Source organism: Balaenoptera physalus, assembly GCF_965194825.1.
Source record: "Balaenoptera physalus genome assembly, chromosome: 2".
Taxonomy (NCBI): Eukaryota; Metazoa; Chordata; class Mammalia; order Artiodactyla; family Balaenopteridae; genus Balaenoptera; species Balaenoptera physalus.
The window spans coordinates 116,684,310-116,699,557 of NC_138883.1; the positions used below are offsets into that span (position 1 = coordinate 116,684,310).

The following is a 15,248-nucleotide window of genomic DNA, read 5'->3' on the forward strand; positions in this document are numbered from 1 at the left end:
TCTGGTTCTCCCGTCCCACTTACAAAGATTTAAGCCTACTGTTCGAATGTCATAAAATACTCTTACTGTCCTGGTCACTAACTTGCTTAATATTTTGCCATTTACCCTGCTTGCACTTTAAGCTCCCCAAACTAAACTACTTTACACCTACTGTGCTATTGCTTTTGTTCTTTTCTCAGGCTAGACCATCTTCCTTACCTTCTCTGTTAAAACTCCTAGCCATCCATCAACACTCAGCTCACACAGCACATTTCCAGATAAGAGACAAGCACTATCTCTGCTTTATTTGGTCTCTGTAGGTATTTCTATTATTGTCTGTATTGTGTTGTCTTACAATGCATTTTATATACAATGCAGTATATAATACATATTATGCATTATAAAGTACTTTTATGATTGATATTTAAGGTCACCTAGGCGCTAAAATAGAGCAAGTGTTCTGTGGTCTTGGTCAAGTCTCTTTCCCTTTGAGTCTCAGGTATAAAATGGGTACTGTGGCTCCGTGAAGATGAGAAATATATATGTAAACCCCTTGCACGGTGCTCATTTAAGGCAAGCCATGACTGTAACATTGTTTAGGGCCTTGAATAGGTGCTTGATAGGCTGAGTTCAGGAAACGCTTCTTTTAAATGACGTCACTATAGGCGACTTAAAAATCACAGCACGTCTGTACAGAATCAAATGAATTACTTAAAACGAGGTTCACCTGCTACACAGTTTAGACTATTTGCATAAAACAGAATTCACTGAGCAGCCCAGGCAACAGGAATATTAGCTGAACAGCCGAGGTCTTCCTGAAATTACTCCAGGACGGGCGGGAAGGGTCTCCCCGGCCCGGTGGGAAGGCAACCTTCCCCCACGGACTGCGCGAGGGGCTGGATCCCCATGGCCTGCGGCAAAAACCACCACCTGGGTGGCCCAGGTGCTCCCCCCCCCGCCACCCACCGTCCCCCTCGGTGACCAGGAGGCCACAGCCTCCTCCAGTACACCGTCCGCTGGTGTCGGCCCAAACAGCGTCCGCAGCCGGAACCCAGCCGGCGATTCCCGCCGCGCCGGAGCGCGCCGCGCTCCCTGGGCCAGCCCGGGCCGTGGGGTCTCCCCGCACTCCATGCAGGGGCGGCGGGGCGGGGCGCGACTACGTCAAGAGCAGTGACGCGACGACGCAGCGCGACGCGGTGACGCACGCCCCTTTGTTGGCTCAGTAGCAGTAGCAGCGGCCGTGGAGGTAGCGCTGGGGACTGTTTTCCTTCGGGGGCCAGAGCGGAGCCGCGTCTGACTGAGGCGGGCGGCAAGCGGCCCCCTCGCTCCCTCCCTCCCTCCTCCGCGCCCTCCCCGCCGCCGCCAGCCGCCAACCGCCAACCGCCGCGCCCAGGGAGGAGCCGCGGCCCGCGGGGCCGGAGCCAGGCCTGCGTCCGGACATCAGCCGGAGCCGGAGCGAGAGCCGGGGCCTCGGCGTCCCCGCCCTCTCCCCGCCTCAGGGGCCAGCGTCCGCCGGGCCCCCGCGCGTCGCGCCATGGACTCGGACGAGGGCTACAACTACGAGTTCGACGAGGACGAAGAGTGCAGTGAGGAGGACAGCGGCGCCGAAGAGGAGGAGGACGAGGACGACGACGAGCCGGACGATGATAACCTGGATCTGGGCGAGGTGGAGCTGGTGGAGCCCGGGCTGGGCGTCGGCGGGGAGCGGGACGGACTGCTGTGCGGGGAGACGGGCGGCGGCGGCGGCAGCGCTCTGGGGCCCGGCGGTGGTGGCGGTGGTGGCGGCGGCGGCGGCGGGCCGGGGCACGAGCAGGAGGAGGATTACCGCTACGAGGTGCTCACGGCCGAGCAGATTCTGCAACACATGGTGGAATGTATCCGGGAGGTCAACGAGGTCATCCAGGTGAGGGTGGCCCCGGCGTGGGCTGGACCGGGACGGACCCGGGAGCAGATTCGGGTGGTCCGCGCGGCCCCAAGGGGCAGGCCTGGGCCTGGTGCGCAGCCCAGCCCGGTGCCTCCCGGCCCAGTCTCCTCCGCTGTCTCTGCTGGGGATAGAGCAGACATTCGCCGGGTGTGGGGAGGTGCGCTGGGGGCGGTGCTTTCCAGGTCCTGCTATGGCGGAGGCCTCCGGCTGCCTAAGACTTCTCTTACGGGCAATTCCTGCCTGTTCCTGGGCCGGGTGTCCTTCCTCTGGCCCTAGGAGCGCCTATAGGGGCGGGGCGTAGGTGGGGTGGAGGAGAGCTGAAGAACTGGGCCCTTAAGACGGTTTCCCCGGCCTTTAGTCTCACTTGAGAACTTTTGGAAGGGGTTAGAGTAGGCCTAAGAGCTGCTTGGTGTACGGTTGCCCCAAGTGGGCACCAGTTAATAAAGAAATGGATCTGCTTGGCAGTCTTAAGTGCCTACTTAAAGATGGGGGAAGGGAACTATTTCTCGGAAGAGGTGCTGATGGGTCTTCTTTTCTGATGGTGAGGCTTCTGTTTGCCTCTTTTTAAGTCTTTGCTATTCTTTTGGGTCCTGACTACTACTTTTTTCAGTTGTAGCATACTTGAAGCTGTTGGAATAGTTGCTGCAGCTTGCACACCCAGCCTTGCAGCTAAAACCACAGCAAAACGCAGTGTTATTGTGTAATATTGGACAGGACTCTGCTGTGAGTTAGTAAGTGGAGACTTTATGCTTTTGGACTCCTTTTCTCTGATAATTTGTATTTCGTGGTCAGTAAGTTGGGCTCGGTTTAAGTTGATAACCATATCTCATTTAACCTTCTCGTGGGTTAGATTTTGCGTTTTTGAACTTTAGGAAACCAAAAGTTTACATTTATTTGGAGAAAACAATTATGATGAGGGGTCAGGGGTATGACTGAAGAATAAAAATGGAGTCTTGATTCAGTGCAACTCTTAGAAAACACTAGTTACATGAAATGAAACTGTGTACGTGAGCAGCAGGTTACTGTTGCCTTCTGGTATGTCGTTTTTTTTCTCCCTTAAAATTGGTTGGCCAATATTCACTGGCAAATTAGCAGTATGTCACTGCCTACTTGTTGAGTTTGCATGATTAATAGATTTTTACAGTACTGTTTAGTAAGCGACACTTTCTTTTGAAAGTGGAACCATCTATTTAGGCCTATTTGAAGAGAGTGTTTTGAATAATAGTAAAAAAAAAAAAATCTGAAAATCTAGTACTATTACTAAAGAGTGGAAATCTCAAATTTTCTATAGATGATGTAGTTTGAGGAGGAAATTGAAGGGTTGTAGAAGAAAGATAAGTTTTACTGCTCTTTCTGATCCTAAAAATATGACAGTTGAGTTCTTAGGTCGCTAAATTGAGACATTTTCTTTTTTTGAGGAAACTGAATTTACAGTGAAACCCTGAATTCTCTTTTCATTTATTTACGATATAAAGTATATAGTAAATCTATATAAAATCTGATGTTTTCAAACTTTGTACCTAGCTTATTGGCATTTTAATTAACTTTAAAAATTCATGGATATTATTTAACTTTTTAACTTATAGTCTGTGTTCATGTAGGTAAATCTCATCCAGCTTTTTCAGCTCTTAGGTGTGTCCTTAATCACTGAGGCCAAACCTTACAAGTTCTTTATGTCACTTCTGGAACAGAGATGTAGCTAATGCATGTGACATCATTTTTTCTTTGTTAGTTTAGGGGAAAAGGAATAAAAGCGGATGAACTGAACTAAGGAGACCTACAAAATACTAGGGATTTTTTTACGTGTCCTACTTTAATCATGTTTTCATGCTGGATTTTTGATACAACTCTTTTTTTCCTCGTTTGCTTCATGTTAAGCATGCTCTTAAGTAGGATTGCTGAAATAAGTATCTTTCCTTTGTTAAAAGTTCATATTTAGAAGTATCAGTAAATCAAAGGATAGGATTTATCCCAGACCGTTTTTTCTCCAAATGGTATACACTAGGCAAATGGTACACTAAACTAGGCTTTGGTTATGTTGTAGGTTATTTATGTTAATAGATTTAAACTTAAAAAGTTACACAGGTAACACATTACATTGTAAGAAAAAACTGATGGCGGTAAGGAGAAAAAAAAAGACAAAAGAATTATTTTGCCTGACACTGGGAGAGATACACCAGAATTTGAACTGTAGTAATTGTTCCAGACCTGTGGATACACTGTACATATTCTTTTTTTAATAATAACACAGTCAAACTTTGTGTTCTCTTTATGTTTTCAGTAGAAAAAAGCAGGTTACAAAAACAGGAGTGTCAGTTTTCTCCTGCCAATGAGTAATTATTTTTCAAGTGCTTACACAATTACATATCTAAACTAATTTATTTAATCAATCTGTTTTTATTGGTCTTCCTTTTTATTGTCCAGTTTCCATTTTTTGTAAACCTCATTGGGAATATGCTTATAGATATATCTTTGAATGTTTTATTTTCTTAGGATAAATTGAATTGCTGAGTCAAAGAATTTGCTTATTTTCAACCATTTGATACATATTACCACATTGCTTTCAGAAAGATTATCATTTTTTAAATTTGCTTTTTTTAAACTGATGACGTTGAACTTTTAATGTGTTTATTGGGCATTGGTATTTCTTTCATAAATTGCCCTTTGCTTTTGCTCACTTTACCCCCTTTTGGGATGTTTATCTTTTATTGATTTGTAAGTCCTGTTTATATTCATAGAGCCTTTAAGTTTTTCAATTAAAACTAATGTTGGTTTAATATGACAGTAAGTTTTAAGTAAGTTTAAAAACCATTGTTTTACTTAGTTCACATCAGGGAGCTTACTGTTAATTCTAGAAAATTTAAATCCCCTTCTTCCCAGTGCTACTTTTTTTTTTTTTTTCCCAGTGCTACTTTTGAATCAGTTATGTTAGTGGATTTGAAAATAAATGTGCAGGAGAAAAAGATTGAATGTCAAAAGGATGCCAAGTTAATTTAATCTTTCCTGGGGGAATTTGATTACTTTTTCTGGGCAACAACAGATTAATACTGTTATTTGTAGATATCTGTGGGTTAGTTCTAGTCTTCAATCAAGTAAGTTAACACTTTTTCTTTTAGAAAGCTCTTCGTTTTCTGGCTTTCTGTAACTCTTGTTATAGTCTGTCTAATTTGGTCTTGTTTTATTAAAACTCTTTGTGGCTACTTAGCTTACCTTTTGAACTTTCAAGAAAAGATCAGAGATGTTCTTTAACATATAGTAATGATAGAGAAGTGCTTAAAGCCCCTAATTTACCTAGCTACATTTACTTAACTAGTATTGTTCATATTAAAGTGGTTAATAATAATACAGTGGTTATCTAACGTAATTGCCTAAATAGCTAAGTAATTTATTAAACTAACACTACGCAACTCTGCAGTTGAGGGATGTTTAAATTTGCTGTTTTGTGTTTCCACAGCAATCTTTAGCAGATGTTGGTTGTGCCTTGTGTATGTGCTGGTCACTCTAGAGGACATGGTTCTTGCCTAAGAAGCATATGGAGGTGGGGAACATAGAGGTCCTTGGGCTCCATATCCAGAGATTGTTATCCATTAGTCAGGTCTGAATTGGAGCCTAAGCATCTCTATATTTTTAGCCACTCTAGTGATAGTTCCGAACCACTGGAATAGTCATAGTTCATCCAGTGTCATGATTTTGACTCACTCAGGGAGAATGAGTAGAGTGAGAAGGTCAAGTAACCCTTAGGAATACTACGTTTAAAGGCTGTGCTGAGGAAGAGGTGCATGGGGCTGTTGGATGTGAGTGGTCAGAGAGGAGGCATAAAGAGAAGTGGGTGGGCGTCTTCCTATTATTTATTATTCTAAATAACCTGTTTTAAAGACAACAGAAATATGTAACCTTTATGAGGGAAATTTTCTGTTGGCTGTTGGTTTGAAATCTTTAATATTATTTCACCCATTTATTTATTTAATTAAAATATTTAATTAAAGAGCTTCTAAGGTGAGGTTTCATGCATAAATTAGAGACAGTATAGTCCAGTGTATTGTGTGTTGGTACAGGAGTCAGTTCTAGCCACTGCTTTTCCTAACTGGCAAGTTAATTTACATCTCAGAACCTTCAGGTTTTGTTTTCCTTTGCCTGTTTTTTGGATCTGGAAAGTTAAAACAGGAGTGATGAACTAATAATGGATTGGTCTTTTTTACATTAATGCTTTGTTTTTCTAACATCCTTTTAAAACCTCAGTGAGTTGGAGGTGCTCATTGTTTCCAAGAAATTGAATTCAAGTGGTTGTATCAAGATGAATTTAAATTTGTTAACTTTTGGGGTGGGGGAGAGGGGAAGTAGTGTGTTTGTATGTATTTTGAAGCTATTAAGGTGTTTGGTGTGGTTTATTCCTCTTGAACTTTTATCTTTTCCCAGCTGATCTCCTTGAGCTATAGGCTTTAAATTACATTAATTCTTTTTGAATCACTTATGGCATTAGACCGGTGAATCAGAAACTAGGGGGGGTGGGCTCCAGGAGTCTCTTTTAACAAGCATTCCAGGTGATGCTGATGCAAGCTAAAGTTTGAGAACCACTGGTCTAGTTGAAATTTAACAGCAGTATTTCTCCATGTGTAATGACTAGTGATAAATTACTAGAGAGTGGGTTAATGATGGAAGGCAGATTGTTTAAGAAACTAATAAAAGGAAAATTTCAAGAGCCTGCACAACACTTACTGGGCTAATCATAGAGGGGATTTGTTATCATTACTGTTATCCTTCAGATTAGGGTGGTTTTTACTCAGTTATTGCAAACATGCAAGCCAAACTAGTGACATCTCACATTCTAGGTTGGAACACTTGGGTTTTCTTCCACCCTTCTTCACCCCCTGGGTTTTTTTTTTAAAACAAAAATAGTTGAGAGAGTTTCTTTAGTTGATACACTGGAAGGGATGTAAGGTCTTGGATACTGTATAACATGTTGAAAATATGAGACTTATTCTCAAGGAGTTCACGGTCTCTGAATTTAGACACTCAAAGCTATTAGGTCAGTGCTAAACGGATAGTAGTAGGTGTTCATGGAAGAGAGATCTGTGGATGTTATCTGGAAGATGCCTAGGATTTAGATGGATAGAACAAATGGATAGGAGCCCTTCTAAGAAATTGAAGTAAGAATGAGGAAAGTGTGTCCCGGTGATGGTGAAGTCAGCTCAGGTAAAACAGAGTTTGTTAATTATGGGTGATACTGTTGTAGAACCTGGGAGGTTTGATACTATGAACAAAGGTAGGCAGAAGTCATCAGATTAGATTACTTTCTTCTGGATTTGACCTGTGGCAGCTGTATGTATTAGTTATCTTTAGCCCTATATTTCTACCAAAACTTAGTGGCTTAAAAACAACAAACATTTATTATCTCACATTTTCTACGGGCCACGATTCTGGCTTCAGCTTAGTTGGGTGCCTCGTCTCAGGGTCCCTTATAAGGCTACAACCAACATATCAGCTAGATTGCAGTTATCAAGATTTGACTATGGGAAGATCCCATTCCAGGCTCACTTGTGTGGCTGTTGGGCAGGCCTCAGATTTTTCACTGCCTGGTTTTTGGCCAGTTCCTGACATGTGGGCTTCTCCAGAAAGTGGCTTACAACACAGTAGCTTCTTTCCTGTGGGGTGGGGGCCGGGAGGGGGGTGTGTGATAGAGAGCCCCCAAGATGGAAGCCACAGTCTTTTATAACTTCATCTCAGAAGTGACATCCCATCCCTTCGCCATATTCTACTTGTTTTAAGTGAGTAAGTCCAGCTCACACTCAAGAGGAAGGGATTACACAGAAGTAGGAAGACGAGGAGGTGGATCCTGGGGGCCATTTTACAGGCTACCTACCATGATATATATAATCTGGTTCAGTCAAGAGGTGAATGAGAACTACTGTATAATGTTTATCCAATCAATTTATATACAAATGGGAGAGTATTACAGTAGTTCGGATTTTTTAGTTTTGAATAACCATAAATTATTTGTGTTTGGCTTTGCAAAGTATTATATCTTTAAATGATAAACATTCCTAATTACCTTTCAATGGCTGAGACTGAAAGAATAATTTGCAGTCTCTTAGACTTGGCAGGAATCTGAGATCCTCCAGTCGTTTGTTTGTTTGTTTTTAACTTTAGCTACATAGTGGAATCACCTGGGAATTTTTTCATTACATTTTAAATTTTGAGATAATTGTAGAGTCACATGCAGTGCAAGAAATAATGCAGAGAGATCCCGTATACCCTTTTTACTGATTTTTCTACAGTGGTAACATCTTGCAGAACTGTAGTATAATATAATCAGTATATTGACATCGATGCAGTCTACTCATTTTATTCAGATTTCTTTACTTGAGGATTTAAAAAAATGCTGGCACTCATAACCCAAGACTAAGCAAATGGGTCTCTGGGAGTTTGGACCAGGCATTGTCATTAAACAGAAGTTTTCCCTGGTTTATTTTAATGTACAACTAGGGTTGAAAGCCCCTGTTGTTGTCCAGTGTCTCTAAGAATCCTCTCTCTTTAACATTCCGGTCTGCTTAACAATGAGTAAATGACAGATATTTTGTGATGTAGCTCATTCTAAGTTTAACTCTTGATTTAGGGAAAAAAAATGGAATTAAAATCTGTTTCCATTTTAACTTTAACCTGTTGTTCCTAGGGTGGCCCTTTGGATGAAGATTTTTATTGTTGTTTTCTTAACAATTATTGTTTGGAAGCATGAAGGAAAAACTTCTTGAAGTTAATCAATCCCCTTTTCTTTGTTCCTTTTATGACAGTGAACCTATATCTTTGAATATGTATGTTGCCTACCTCTCTGTTTTTCCATTGGACACTTTCCATAGGTATGGAATCACAGGCCCATAACTTTGCTAAGATCTTTTTTTTTAAAATAAATAAATATATTTATTTATTTTTTTTAGGCTGCGTTGGGTTTTTGTTGCTGCGCTTGGGCTTTCTCTAGTTGGCAGCGAGCAGGGGTTACTCTTCGTTGCGGTGTGCGGGCTTCTCATTGTGGTGGCTTCTCTTGTTGCGGAGCATGGGCTCTAGGTGCGAGGTCTTCAGTAGTTGTGGCACGCAGACTCAGTTGTGGCTCGCAGGCTCTGGAGTGCCGGCTCAGTAATTGTGGCGCATGGGCTTAGTTGCTCCGCGACATGTGGGATCTTCCCGGACTAAGGCTTGAACCCGTGTCCCCGGCATTGGTAGGTGGATTCTTAACCACTGCACCACCCAGGAAGTCCCCTTTGCTAAAATCTTGACTATCTTGACACACTGTGTTACTATGTACCTTTACAAATAGCTTAATTATTCCCATTAAATGATGGGATAAATGGAAGAATGAGTAGTTAGGCTGACATTTGATGATCACTTACTAGGTGAGAGAATAATCTGTAATCTGAGGCTGCTTCTAACCTGGGATGACTGGATCCTTTGGAGCCCATGGAGATAGTAGTGGCAGTCCTTGCCTTATTTTATTTTCAGTGTTTAAAAAAGCCTACTGTATTTAAAACAAAGCAAATCAAAACTGCCCAAGCTAATTAAAATGCGGGCCAGTGTTAGATCTTCAATTCCAAAAGAATGGCACATTTTATAGAATCAGTAGATTTCTACAATCGTGTAATTTAAGTTTCTTCCTAAATTTTAGCTTTCTTCCTAAATTTTTATTCACCCAGTGATAGGTAGTCATCTGGCTTGATCTTGAATAACATTTCTTTATGTATCTTGGTGCATAGTAGATGCCCACTTGGTATTTGAGTTAAATTAATGGGTAGTTTGGTATCTTAGAAGGCAGTTTTAAAAGGTCTTATTGAGCTAGCAGCTGCTCTGGCAGATTAACTTTCAGAGCCCTACTTTTTTTCAGTTTTAAAAATGAGAATGCTAGTATTAAGGCCAAATACTGCATTGGGAGTTTTTTCGTGTAGTTTTTTTTCCTGTAATGTAAACTTGCTGAATAGCATTTTTCCTTTTTCCTATGTTCCGTTTAGAAGAAGTGTCACAGTGACCTGACATGATACATTTTGGCAAAAACTACAGCAGATAATGAGGTATTAGGTAACATTTCCTTATTACTAAGACATTTGTTTAGACAATGCTAAGAATAGCTATAATCTCAGACACTTCTCCCCAGGCTTGCTTTGCTGTCTCCTTTGAAACTGTCATACTTCTAATTCAAATATTAAATGATTTCAGTTACTTGGTAATACATCCTTTCTCAATCACAATTGTACATTTTTTAGGGGTTAAGTATAAGCTAGAGACTGAGAAGTATTTTCTAATTCTCTTAGCAAGTGTTTATAAGTAAAAACCTCTAATATGGACACATTGAAACTTGTGACATTTTGGACAGATATTTCTCTGAAACCCATTTGAAACCCAAATTTACTGCCTTCTCTCCTTAAGGCTGTTCTTCCTTTGATTGACTTACTAGTTAACCATTCTTGGAATTTGAAAGTCATCACTGATTCTTTTTTGCCCTGCATTTCCCATATCTAATTAGCCCTGATCAAGTTACCTCTGAAATTTATGTTATTCCTCTCCTTTTTACTAAGCCTAATCTAAGGCCTCTTTTTTTTTTTTTTTTTTTTGTCTCCCCATGCGGCTTGTGGGATCTTAGTTCCCCAACCAGGGATTGAACCCCAGGCCAAGGCATTGAAATCGAAGAGTCCTAACTACTGGACCACCAGGAAACTCCCTAGGGCCTCTTTTTATTTTGCTTTTTTGTCTCTGGGCTTCCAGTCTGTCTATCATACTACCAAATACAAATATACTAGTCATTTTCCTGCTTAAAAAAAAAAGAGACTTCATTGTCCTCCCTGCTGCCACACACATTACCTATTATACCTCTGGTCTAGATTCTTTAATACGGTATTCATGGCTTCCCCATCTTGATTTCAGCTAATTTTTTCAGTCTTACCTTCTGTTGTTCCCGATTCTCCCACCAACCCCAATTGCACTACTTATAATTTCTTAATATGTAATACACATTTATGTTTTCCTGTTTTTGCTCATGCTGGTCCCTCTTCTTGTGATGCTCTTTCTCTTTTTAACTGCCTGATATAGTCCTACTCATACCCTGTTCAGATATTACATATCTCTTACCAGGTCCCTCTTCTCTACCATCACTGCTTTCTTACCTGTGTTTGCATAGCACTTCGTAAGGATGTTTGGTGTGGCCTACATGAGGCTGTAATGTAGCCATCCCAATACCTAAGTCACTAGCCAGCTATGAGGGTTTTGAGGGTGAGAGCTGAGTCTTCATCCATCGCATATGTCACACTAACAGTCTCTGACATAGTAGAAACTCAGTGAATACATTACTGAAGTTTGTCCTTTTAGCAAATGCTTGGTTCTTTGGTTTCCTTATCTGTAAGCCAAACGGAGCCAGACACGATTTTCTTCTGGCACTAATAAATTATTTTATGATTTCTAGATAACACCACAGTAATAGTGTAAGAAGATGGCAAGAAAAAAGTGTTTAAATTCCAAGAGGGCAAGCTTTTTAAGGCCTCTGAATATATAGCGACTGTTGTAGATTAAACTTTATTATTTGCATGTAGTTCCCTGGCACTTTATATGAACTGAAAGTTATGTTAAAAACACCTGAGTTCTTCTAATACAGTAGTTCTCAAGGTATGGCCTATAAGAGGAAAACTTTTTAAGACATTACTTGCCTTTTTTAATGTGCTGGGATTTGTACTGATGGTGCAGAAGCAGTGGGTGGGTAAAACCATGGGAACCTTAGCACAGGTCAAATCAGTGGCAACAACTATACCAGTAGTCATTTTATTTTTCACTGCCATACACTCAGTAAAATTGTCGGTTTCACTTATTGTCCTGGGTGAAGCAGTAAAAATTATTAGTGTTATATCTTATCCCTTAAGTACACACATTTTCTTACTAGCTTATGTGGCAAAATTGGTGGTATGCATAAAGCACTTCTGCATACTAAAGTACAGAGGTTGTCTTGAAAAACGTGCATTTGATTTGTGAGCTGAACAAGCTGCTTGTTTGATGGAACACCGTTTTTACTTGAAAAAATGACTGGCAAACTGGTTATTCAGACAAATGTTTGTAAATGTTTCTTCAAAATGAATGAAATACAACTGTTATTTTAAGAAAAACTGCTTACAGTATTTGTTGCCAATGATAAAATGTTTAGTTTTTAAGTGAAAATTAGAATTTTAGAAAACTTATATCTGCCATTGTGAGGCTGAGAGCCTCGTGATGAAATACTGTATAATATGTGAACATTTAGAAGATCTGTTTAACATAATGAACAAGTATTTTCCAAATGACCAATTTTCCAGTGACCAATTGTGATATTTCACAATCATGCGTTGGTAAATGATCCATTCAGAGTTCAAGATAGATCATTGGATTTTAATATAGCAAGAATAAGAAAAGTTCTTTGATGTGGTTTCAGATTCTATTTTACAACTAGCCTTTAAGAAACGACCACTTTTTGAGTTTTGGTGTAATATCAAAAAGAATATCTGTACTTATCTGAAAAGGCTATAAAAGTTCTCCTGCTTTTTCCAACTACATATCTTTGAGAGGCTACATTTTCTTTATTCTTTAAACAAAACAACATACTTAAGGATTGAATACAGAAGCAGATATGAGAATCTGTTTTCTAGTTAGGCAGATATTATATGAGTTTACTGTAAATTAGCAATGGGTTATATATGACAAGTTAGGAATTACTGCTGATTAGGAATTATTACTGATTAATCAGAAACATTTATGTATAAGCTATGTTAGATGCTGTGGGGGATATTAACAGAAATATTAGAAATGTGAATCATGAAATATTACTTGTTTGGAAATAGAATGGGATGCTTAATATTTCAAGGAAGAGCTAGCAGAGATACCACCTGACATATTCCATTTGTTAATCTGTTTATATTCTGACTTCTTACATTTCAGTGAAAGCTCTATGAGAGCAGTGACTTTGTTTTATTCATTGCTGTAGTCCCAGTGCCCAGAACAGTACCTAACACATAGTAGGCACTTAGTAAACATTTTTTGTGTAAATATTTTTATTTCACCCCCGTCCTTGAAGAATATTTTGCTATGTTTGTAATTTTAGGTTGGTAGTAGTTTTCTTTCAGCACTTTAAAGATTCCATTGTTTTCTGGCTTCCATTGTTTGCGGTAGGAGGAAGCTAAGGAACCTTTAATCTGGATGTTTGTAATATTTTTTACTTTGTGTCTAGTTGTGGTTTTCTTTGTGTTTATCTTGCTTTGTGTTTTCAGATCCTTTTGAATCTGTGATGTCTTAAGAGTTTTGGAAATTCTCAGTTCTGCCTTTATCCCCTTTCCTTCTAAGAGTCCAGTTACACATACATTAGAGGTTTTTGTTATTTTCCACATGTGTCCAATGCTGTTTTGTGTATCTTACATCCTTTTTTCTCTGTGCTTCAGTTTGGATGATTTCCATTGATTTATCGTCTGGGTCTCTAAATCTGTCTTCTCCTTTGTCTGATTTGCTATTAAACACCCCTCAATTAATTTTTAATTTCAGATACTATATTCTAGAGTTTCCATTTGATTCTTTTTTTATAGATGCTAATTTTCTGGTGATTTCTTCTTTTTCATCTGTTTTCCATCTTTTGCTCTATTTTCTCTAGCATATTAAGAATTTATTCCTAAAAGTTTTGTCAGCTAACTCCAATATCCGAATTATCTGTTAGTCTTTTTATATTATCTTTATTTTCCTCCCAGTTTTCAGTCAGGTGTTCCTGTCAGTTGACATATTTTGATTGCATGCCGAACACTGTATATAAAATATTTAGAGATTCTGGATGATGATGGATTCCTCCAGAGAGGATTTTTATTTTTCCTTCTGCTTGACAGTGAGAGTGATGAATGGTTGCCTTAATACAGTAAGGTTGAGTTCTAGCCCTGTTCAGTTTCAGTTTATCTCTTATCTGCCATTGGCCTTTTAGAGTCTTCAACTAAGAACCTGGTGTTTTCCTCAGCAGTCCCTTCCCTAGGGGGTCCCAAACTTTAATCATTGCCCCTCTGCCTTTCAGAGGTTTTAGATTTTTAGTCTCGGCCCTGTGCAATCCCAGGATTCAGTAACTGTCCTGGGTGGAAGACCAAGTGTTCCTCCATTCATTGAGACACCCCTTCAAGTCTCAGTATTAGTTTCCTTTTGTTGTTGTAATAAATTAACACAAAGTTAGTGACTTAAAACAACAGAAATTCATTATTTTACAGTTGAGAAAGTCAAGTTCAAAGTGAGTCTCACTGGGTTAAAATCAGGGAGTTGGCAGGCTGTGTTCCTTCTGGAGGCTCTAGAGGAGAATCTATTCCCTTGCCCTTTTCACTTCTAGAGGCTGCATGTATTCCTTGAACTAGAATTCCAGCTAGACGGTATGACACAAACATAGACAAATGTGGTAATAACAGCTGATATTTATGAAACATGCTAGGGTGTTTTCACGTGTATTCGTTACAAAATCCCAAGAAAATAGCATTATCTCCATTATATAGATAAGTAAATTGAAGTTAGGGAAGCTGAGAAATGGGTTTCTCAGGGAAGCTCAAGAGTTTATCTGTTAGAGACTGGTGGAGGTCATTGAAACTGGGTCTTTTTTTTTTCTTAATTAATTAATATATTTTTGGCTGCACTGGGTCTTCGTTGTTGTGCAGGGGCTTTCTCGTTGCGGTGGGCGGGGGGCTACTCTTCATTGTGGTGTGCGGGCTTCTCATTGCAGTGGCTTCTCTTGTTGCGGAGCACAGGCTCTAGGCACGCGGGCTCAGTAGTTGTGGCTCGCAGGCTCAGTAGTTGTGGCGCACGGGCTTAGTTGCTCTGCGGCATGTGGGATCTTCCCAGACCAGGGATCAAACCCTTGTCCCCTGCATTGGCAGGCGGATTCTTAACCACTGCGCCACTAGGGAAGTCCTGAAACTGCGGCTTTTTGACTTTTTTTTTTTTTTTAAGTTATACAATTTTAATTAATTAATTAATTTATTTATGGCTGTGTTGGGTCTTCGTTTCTGTGCGAGGGCTTTCTCTAGTTGCGGCAAGTGGGGGCCACTCTTCATCGCGGTGCGTGGGCCTTTCATTATTGCGGCCTCTCTTGTTGCGGAGCACAGACTCCAGACGCACAGGCTCAGTAATTGTGGCTCACGGGCCTAGTTGCTCCGCGGCATGTGGGATCTTCCCAGATCAGGGCTCGAACCCGTGTCCCCTGCATTGGCAGGCAGATTCTCAACCACTGCGCCACCAGGGAAGCCCCGGCTTTTTGACTTTTAAAATAGAAGTTCTTTCTGCTGTACCAAACTTTTTCAGACTTTAGTTAGACCTTTTGACTGAGCCAAATTCTTGT

General features: G+C 40.4%; 1 protein-coding gene across 3 annotated transcripts in view; it reads left to right on the forward strand.

Annotated features, from left to right (window-relative positions):
* Positions 1–970: 970 nt before the first annotated feature.
* Positions 971–15,248, forward strand: part of ARIH1 (ariadne RBR E3 ubiquitin protein ligase 1) — a 117,060-nt gene continuing 102,782 nt past the window's right edge. The window contains exon 1 of one of the 3 annotated variants that reach the window (XM_082443938.1): positions 971–1,882. In XM_082443938.1, the coding sequence (XP_082300064.1) occupies positions 1,514–1,882 (369 nt within the window). In that variant the 5' untranslated portion in view covers positions 971–1,513. The remainder of the gene's footprint in view (positions 1,883–15,248) is intronic. The other 2 variants (XM_082443937.1, XM_082443936.1) reach the window with 2 other exon arrangements.